General features: G+C 47.9%; 1 protein-coding gene across 2 annotated transcripts; it reads left to right on the top strand.

Moving 5' to 3' along the window:
* Window positions 1–1,722: 1,722 nt before the first annotated feature.
* On the top strand, window positions 1,723–8,708 carry LOC128798454 (torsin-1B-like). 2 transcript variants are annotated; one of them, XM_053961982.1, is made up of 5 exons: window positions 1,723–2,277; window positions 4,036–4,301; window positions 5,241–5,416; window positions 6,401–6,528; window positions 6,683–8,708. In XM_053961982.1, the coding sequence occupies exons 1-5, from the start codon at window positions 2,091–2,093 to the stop codon at window positions 6,958–6,960; spliced, it is 1,035 nt and encodes a 344-aa protein (XP_053817957.1). In that variant the 5' UTR covers window positions 1,723–2,090; the 3' UTR covers window positions 6,961–8,708. The 2 variants fall into 2 exon arrangements, with proteins under 2 accessions (XP_053817957.1, XP_053817958.1); XM_053961983.1 differs by lacking the exon at window positions 1,723–2,277 and adding an exon at window positions 3,722–3,921.
* The last annotated feature ends 327 nt before the right edge of the window (window positions 8,709–9,035 follow it).

The following is a 9,035-nucleotide window of genomic DNA, read 5'->3' as shown; positions in this document are numbered from 1 at the left end:
AAACATTGCACTGTGGACTGTGTGTTGCAGGGTCTGTGCTCCACTTGGAGCTTCCAGACTGCTGTTCAAGGAAATTGCCATCAATGTCAGCCTCACCACCACTATTAGACATCTCATCCATGTCCAGGCCCAGCTTGAACCCATTTAACTTGTAACGGATAATGAGATAACAGCATGACATGCAGCAGCTGAAGATTATTTAAACACCCATCTGGTACCTGTTATGCAGCATACGTCCTATTGCTGTATAGGAAATATATGCCACCTCCCTCCCACATGGAAAGGAGAAGATCTATAGATGTATCTCATGCTACCCCTTCTTTTTGCAGATGAGGTAATTCTCCTTCTCTGTGCTGTTTCTAGCATGTCACTTTGCATTTCCCATCTGTGTTTTGGAAGATACAGTCCCTTCCAAGCTGTTGAGACCTTGTGAAAACACACAAGAGCACCATGAAAAATTTGCTCAGGACATCTCACCCCCTTCATATACATCAGTCAGAAAAGACTCTGCTATGAAACTGATTCACCCTTTGCAAGACACAACATGGCACTACCCTTTATCCCAGAGAGATTCAGGGGTGGACAGGCCATGTCTGTGTTGGACCATGCTGATTCTACAGGGGAATTGTAAAATACCATCTGAAGCCTGAGAGGTGAGCAAGGCAACCTGCTCACACCATAAAAAAATAAATAAAAAGCAACCTGTCCACTGTAATCAGATGGACAGATGAGAATCTGCAGATCCCAGCTGAACAGCCTGATTTCTTTATCCAAACCCTCCACCTTCCTTTGTAGTTTGACTTTGGCTGTTTTGCTGGAATGGCTCTCAGAGCTCCGGCTCTCTGTGATCCCTCAGCAGCCGCGGGCCGGGTTACTGTGTATCCCAAGGAATCAGGTTTCACAACACAAGTTGTCAGTTCTGCAGATGGGCGTCCACACTTCTCTGTTTTCCTCAAACATGACTCAGTTCTCTGCAAAAACTGTTCTCGCATGGACCAAACCCTGTGTCTGCCGCCCCATCTAGTGTTCAGCACGGACAGATGCAGACGAAAGAGGTGACTGGAGAATTCCCAGCATTTTCAGCGGTACTAAACCACGTTTCTAAAACTTATTTGTCTCCAAGAGAGCTCGAAGAGAGCCCAGGCGACATGGAATCCTGCATATCCCTCTGCCAGTCTCTGCCTCTGGACTCTCTGCAGTCTCTGGGTGTCCGAGTGGAGATAGCAGCTGGAAAGCCGTGGAAACCCAGGAATGAAACCCATTTCAGCCTTGGAATGGGGAGCCAGGAGTCTGAGCTGTGCCCCCCTCAAGGCTCGATGGCAGCTGACAGCCTGGATTCTCCACCAGGGAACAACGGCACTGCCCAGCTGCTCGGCAGCACTGGGCGCCCTTCTCAAGACGGTCATCAAACCTTGAGCAGGTATTTTAAATACTAAATAACGCTGCTCAGTGTTTTTCCAGTTAGATTCTAAAAATAAAATGGGAGTTGCTCAAAAGTGCGTTTAATGAAAAAAAAAAAGTGTCTGCGGAGAAAACAAACCCTTTTCCGCTATCCTTCTTTGCAAACGTGCGGTTTTTTTTTTTTTTTTTTTTTTTTTTTGGTGGTGGTGGGGTGATAGTGAAGTTGTCAGGACAAAAAAATCTGCTCTGAGGACTTGGTTTTTATACAGCAGCTTTCTGACACGTTCGGTGCTGCGAATTGCAGAGCCCCATGCACTGCTACGGAAATCCTCCGGCTGTGTAATGTTGTGTGCACAACCCCTCGCAACTGAGCCCAAAACAAGCATCTCTGTGTTCTGCGTTAATCACCAGCCCAATTAGCACCTTGGTTAAGATGCTGAGAGGTTCCAGTCCCCCTCCCATCAGAGCTGGGATTGTTCTAGTGAAACTCTCACTGTGCCTGTGCAGTGCTCTGTTCACAACACTTTCGTTTCTCCTGCAGCAGCGTGATAAGTCTGCTAACTCATTAACACCTCCAGCTTACAGGAGACTTGGCTTCCAGCCCCAGACTCCACGCTCCAGGAAGTTTTTCTGCAGTGTCTGTTTTGGTTTCTTTTCCTGCTGAGCCAGGCTGGCTGGCAGCTCCCACCATGAAGCTCCTGAAGGCTGCTGTAGTCTTTGTCCTTGCGCCCACTCTGACGCCGGCTTTTGACCCTCTCAGCGTTTCAGTCGTTGCGGGAAGCGCTCTCGTGGCTTGGCATCTCTTGTCCTCCGACTCCTGGCTCAAATGCCGCTTCCAGGAGTGCTGCAAAAGGAACAGCACTGTGAACTTCACAGGTATGGCAGTGGCGAGGGCACGGGGGCCGAGCTGGTGATCCTTCGCAGGGTGGCGAGTGTTGTAGATGTCGGCGAACCCAATGGGAAGAATGATGATGTCTAACTCTATTTCAGAAGGCTGAATGATTGCTTTATTATAATAAAGCAATTATTATATATTTATATAGCATATTAATGTATTAAAATACATTAATATGCTATATAAAAGAGGATACGAAATACTACATGCTACTTTCTCTAACTATCATATCTAACTAACTCACAACTCGTGACCCTGTTCTCCAGAGCCCAGGCACAGGTGGATCCGATTGGCTCTCAGGTCCAAACAATCCACCATGATCCAACCAAGTGCTCATTCCAGGTAAACAATTCTCCAAACACATTCCACAAGAGAAAAACATAGAGCAGAAATAGAAATTGTTTTCTCTTTCATTTCTCTCTGTGCACCTCAATAAAAAATCCTGAGAGAGAGAGAAATGTGCTTACCACAGGCGAGAGCTTCCTTTGGTGGGGCTGTGGAAGATAAGGGTTATCACCCACAGCGGCTCTACCAGGCAGAGACCTAGTATATCTCGACAGTCTACAAGGCAGACTAACCCAATACTCCTTATCCCACAAGAAGTTGTGTACTCTGCTTCTCCGAGCATTTCCCTTGCCGATTTCTTGGTTTACATTGGCAGAAATGGGCTGTGCTGGTTTATGGCACCATCAGGGTGGCAAATGCCATTGCTGATCCTCATCAATGTGTATAAATGCCTTAAAGCAGGGGTGCCTCGAAGGTGGATGAGGCTCTTCCCGGTGCTGCCAGTGACACGAATCGACAGGCAGGGAACGCAGCTTGGGAAAATACCGAAACTTTACATTTTGGTAAACTAACTCTGATGTGCCTCAGTGAACAAAGCCTCAGAGAGAAATATGTATTGGTGAGGGTGAACTCCTGAAATGTAGAAATTCTGGGCCACAAGGATACTTTGTAGAAACTGTTTTGTCGAGACTAGCAAAGACTCGTTGTAAAGTCCCTACCAGAGGAAAAAGATACTAAAAAGACTAAAATTATGGACTAATTAACATAAGAAGCGAGAAATCAAAAAAAGCAATAGAGGGTAGAGTAGTAAGTAATGAAAGAAAATGATGCATTTTAGAACCGATGAGTAGTAATTCCGTTGCTTTTAAAAAAGGTATAAATAAGTTAAAAAAAACTTTGTGTCTGTGTGGAGGCTGCAGTTTGGTCGGCCTGGCCAGACTAAAGCAACGCCTTCCTCGCTAACAGTAGAAAGCCGGCGGCGGAGGTTTAATTTCCCGGCGGAGTCGGTAAAAGCGGGTGACGCGCTGGGTCCCGCCATCCTCCCCTTCCCGGGATTCGGCCTCCTTGCCCGGCACAAAGATGGCGGCGGCCCCTCACGGGGCGGGGACGCGCGGGGCGCGCAGGCGCGGCGGGCGCGGCGCGCGCGCTCGGGGCCGCCATGGCGCGCTCGGTGCCGCTGCTGTGGGCGCTGCTGCCGGGGCTGGCGGCGCTGGAGCCGCTCAGCGTGGGCCTGGCCATCGGCGTGGCCTCGGCGCTCACCGGCTACCTGTCCCACCCCAGGTTCTACTGCAGCTACGTGGAGTGCTGCCCCCGCGCCGGGCAGCGCCTCAACGCCACCGGTACGGCGGGGGCGGGCGGCGGCCGGGCTGCCCCCGAGCTCGGCCGGTCACCGGGCAGCGCGGCCCGGGGCGTGCGCGGTGACCGGCGGTGCTGAGCTGTCCCTCTCCCCGCAGCGCTGAAGGCGCAGCTGGACAACAGGCTCTTCGGGCAGCACCTGGCCAAGGACGTGGTGCTGAAGGCGGTGCTGGGCTTCAGCAACAACCCCAGCCCCAAGAAGCCGCTGATGCTGTCGCTGCACGGCTGGGCCGGCACCGGCAAGAACTTCCTCAGCCAGATCCTGGCGGAGCAGGTCCACCCCGCCGGACTGCGCAGCAAGTTCGTCCATCTCTTCCTGGCCACGCTGCACTTCCCCCACCACGACCAGGTCAAGCTCTACAAGGTGAGGAGGGGCAGCAGGTGGCCCGGTTACCCCAGTCGGTCCCTAAACCCCTGTGGGGGGTGTCCTGCACATCTCCCGCAGGTTCCCTCTGGGGTGAGCTCAGTTGGTCGGAGCATGATGCTGATAATGCCGAGGTTGTGAGTTCGATCCCTGTATGGGCCATTCACTTAAAAATTGGACTCGATGATCCTTGTGGGTCCCTTCAGAATATTCTATTTCACATTTCTGGAGGTGTGCAGCTGGGAATTACAAAGAATATGCTTAGGAGAGACAGAAGGGGAAGTTCATGCGTAAAGTAAAAGGCACCAAAAAGCCCAGAAATCAAAGCCGAGATAATTTCCATTTCCTAGCGCTACCCTCTCAGTGATGCCATCTGCTGATCCCCGTGCTCGCAGCAAGGAGAGTTTGTCGTTCCAGCTGTCCGGGATGGAAGGAATCTTCTCCACAGCCCCCGCGGGGCCGTGTTTTGCATTTATGACTGAAACAGTGTTGATAATGTTGAGAATACAGTGGTGTTTTGGCTGCTACAGTAGTGCTTGGACAGCGTCAAAGCTTGCTAGTTTTTCCCACTCTCATCGAGCTGGCTGGGGTGGGCAAGAGATGGGGAGGGGGCACAGCCTGGACAGTTGACCCCCGTTGGTCAAAAGGATATTCCATACCACATGCTGTCATGCTCAGCCATGGGAATGGGGGTTGAAGAAGGAAAAAATGGGGGAGCATTAGTTTCCAAGGTGGTTGTTGCTCTAGCTCTGGCTGAACATTGGTCTGCATGTGTTGGGTGATTCCATTTTCTTGGTTTTTTCCTCTTTCATTCACCAGCCAGTGAGTGTGGGATACTGAGATTTGACAGTGTGTCCCCAGACTCTGTCACACACAAGAATCTTGCAGTACATCCAGTAAAGACCTTGTTTTTCAGTGGCTTTCAACCTCTTGTTCCAGGAACAGCTGCAGAACTGGATTCGAGGCAATGTCAGTGCCTGTCCCTCCTCTGTCTTCATTTTTGATGAGATGGACAAAATGCATCCAGGTGTCATTGATGCCATCAAGCCCTTCTTAGACTATTACGAGGAGGTTGATGGGGTGTCCTACAGGAAAGCCATCTTCATCTTCCTCAGGTCTGTGGCACCAATTTCTGTCATTTTGAGATACTGAATGTTTGTTTATGGTGATAATGATGCTTCTTGGGGACCTCATTCAAAGAACAGCAAAAAAATGCTCAGGAGGGAAGATTCTCTGTGCAAAGACAGTGAGGAGCAGTCTGAACTTGTGCCTGTGGCTGTAGTACAGCAGGTCTGATGCTGTGCATGGCCACTGCAACGTGCTGAGCTCATGAAGCTGCCCCAGAGCACAGGACATAAGAGAGTTCACATTTTGGGATGGGTGTACCAAGTACTGGACCTTGCTGGCATGGAGTTAAATATCTTCAGAGCAGCTGGTCTGGTGCTGTTTGGGATTTGTGGCTCTGAGAGTATTGATAATACACCAATGTTTTGCCTGTTTCTGGATGATGTTTGCAAAGCTTCAAGGCTTTTCCCACATTAGGCTGGGGTGGGCAGGAGGACAGGAGGGACACAGCTGGGACAGCTGACCTGAAGTGCCCAGGAGGATATTTGAGACAGTGGCATGCCATACTCAGCAATAAAAACAGGGGTGGAGAAAAAAGTGGGGTTTCATCTCTAAGGTGATGGTTCTTCAGCATTTGCCTGGCTATTGGTCTGACTGTGGGAGTGGTGAGTGATTTCCTTAGTCCTCCTTGGGTTTTTTTTTCTCCTCTTTTTCTCCTCCTCTTAAACTATCTTTATCTTGACCCACAAGTTTTCAGACTTTTATTCTTCCTGTTTTCTTCTTCCATCCCACTGAGGCAGGAGGGAGTAAGCAAGTGGCTGTGTAAGTGCTTTGCTGCTGGCTGGGGGCAACTCACCACACACTGATGGCTACTTAAAGAACTGGAGACTTTCTCTAAATTTTGACTTACAGGATTCTTTTTGATGATTTGTTTGATATCAAGGAGATTAGCAATATGTGTAACTGGCTGCAAAAGACAATCTGGTTCAGTTGTGTCTGTATTTCACCACTGTATGTTTTTCTTCTGTGATCAGCAATGCAGGTGGTGATTTAATTAACAAAGCAGCTCTTGACTTCTGGGCAAGTGGAAAGCGCAGGGAAGATATTCAGCTGAAAGACCTGGAGCCCTTGCTCTCTGTAGGAGTCTTCAACAACAAGAATAGTAAGTCACTTTGCCCCAAAAATGGGAAGTTAATTCCTCAGTGGCTGAGACAAACTGCTCTATGAATCCAGCCTGGCTTGTGGATCCTGTCATATGCAGGATCAAGTTTAGAAAAACTCCTTCTTATGATTTTTTTTCCACCCAATTTATCCAGGTGGGCTGTGGCACAGCAGCATCATTGACAGGAACCTTATTGACTACTTTGTCCCTTTCCTGCCCCTGGAGCAAAGGCATGTGAAGATGTGTGTCAGGGCTGAAATGGCAGCCCGTGGCTATGCTGTGGATGAGAAGATTGTTCAGGAAGTGGCTGATGAGATGACTTACTTCCCCAAGGAGCAGAGGATCTACTCTGATAAAGGCTGCAAGACTGTTCAGGCCAAGCTGGATATTCATGAAGACGTTGTGATGAGAGATACGAACGCCAGGGGTTGATTTCCACTTTGAGTCTCCACAGCACTTTCAGAGCTTTTTGGAAATCTGTGTATTTGCACTTACACTTTTTTACTGTTGCAGGGAGTATGGTGAAAATACCAGAGTTAGCTGTATGGGCTTTTTTAGCTTGTGTGTTTGGTTGGTTGTTTTTTTTGTTTTTTTTTTTAAACTTAACATAGAATTGGGACTTAGAGATCATCTAGTGACATCCTCTACCGTGGGCAGGGACACTCTCCATTGAATCAGGTCACTCATAGTCCCATCCAGCCTGTTCATCTCTGAACTGCCTGGTATCCCAGTGTTGCCCCCTTTAATTGTCTTTTAGTCTATAAAGAATTTCTAGTGTGACACACAGCACTGGATACAGCCTCTCCTGCTTTATTCTTCCAAGTGCTGTGATTATTAAGTATTTCCACCTAGACTAGATTGGAACAAAGGCAAACAGAGGAATTTTCCCAGCTAGTCATACTCGGTTCCACGTACACAGTCCTGTTCACATTCACAGTGAAATGGAGGGATGTGTGCTGTGTTCTGAACTGTGATCATGTCTGCAAGGGTGAACTCCTTGGTGCATTGCAGTAAGAAGATGATATGGTAGAAATCTTCCTGTGCCTCAGCTGGGCACATCCTGCATCTCCTAGTACAGTAATATGGGAAGTCATGAGCTCCTAGAAATCTGTTACTAAATAATAGACAGAGGGCAGGGGAAGAGGAAGTAAGAGCTTGCCCCATGTTTCTTTGGGGAAAAATAAATTGTTAAAGTATTCTTTAAAGGGGCTAGGTAAATTTGTGACTCCAGGTCTTCCTAAACTGAGGGACCCATCTGAGACATCTGTTACAACATACTAGGCCAGTCTTTTGTACTTAAGCAGAAAAATCTCTCGTGAGAATTCAGCTGTTGCAGTTTGTCAAATTAATCTGTGTGGGCTCCTGGACCTGAAGTCTGCAAGGTCTTTAGTAGTCCCGCTGCTCCTGCTGGTCAAGGTGTGGATAATGCTACTCTCACCTTGCTTGGAAGACACTTGAATGGAAGAAATTATTTTTAATAGTGTATTTTTATGCTGAAGTGTAAGCAACAGCGACAAGCCTATACCTCACTAGTTAGGTATGTTTTATAAAAGAATGCCTGTGTGAAAGGGTGAGTGATGAGTTAAGAAGCTGGGAAAGATCAATTTAACCTTCACCCAGTGGGGAGGCTGGGTTTTAAACGCTGTTGCAAGCTTTAACTCTTAGTCTCCCATCACTTGTGTATGGAATGTTGTAATGCAAGACAGAAGTGCCTTTCACTTCATTGATTGTACTGTGGTTTTAAATTGGTACAAGGGATGGGGCTGTTTTTGTGCTGCATCATCTATTCCCTCACTTGTTTTTAAACTTCCTTTAAGCGGTAATGCTAATTATAGGTCTCATTACAATTACGTTAATTCAAATTACAACAGAGAGTTTAGCGCTTGTGTTAAGCTCTAAATTAAAAGTGTTGATTGCCTTTTACAGCCCCACTGGAGTTTGTCAAACGTTGGCAAACTGTTCACACTGATGCAATCTCCAGAGCCAAACACTAGCAAGCCATTAACCTTGGGACATTGGACTGTCACTTTTCAGTGTGATGTTTTCCCTACTAACTGATTTATTCGTAGTTGTATATGCTGCATCCAGTTTCACTTACTCCAAAAAGAAAATATTTGTGCTATTTCAAAACACTAAATACTACTGTACTGCAGTTGGAATAAATCCTAAGTTACTTCTTCTCTCTTGGTTAATCATTTTTAGATACAGGAAAGTACTAGAAAGCTGCACTGCATGTTTCTGTTACACTTCCTTTGTATGTGTGGGGCAGCTGTTGGCAGCAGCTCGCACCTCCCTGAAGGGTCAGCTATGAATGTCTTGTGCTCCAAGGATGCACCAGGAGATGTCAGGGGGCTGCCTGGGAAGCACAGGCTCTGCTGTTCACTTGGACTTCACCACTCATGGGACAGTTCAGCTGCTTGTCCCTCCCTGGGCACCCCAGGCTCTGGGGCCAGGCTGCCTCTGGCTGGCAGGACAGCAGCACTTCCTATTTCAGTGGATTTAAACCA

This window comes from Vidua chalybeata, chromosome 21 (genome assembly GCF_026979565.1).
Source record: "Vidua chalybeata isolate OUT-0048 chromosome 21, bVidCha1 merged haplotype, whole genome shotgun sequence".
In the NCBI taxonomy this organism is placed as follows: domain Eukaryota; kingdom Metazoa; phylum Chordata; class Aves; order Passeriformes; family Viduidae; genus Vidua; species Vidua chalybeata.
This window is presented reverse-complemented; position numbering and strand designations above follow the sequence as displayed.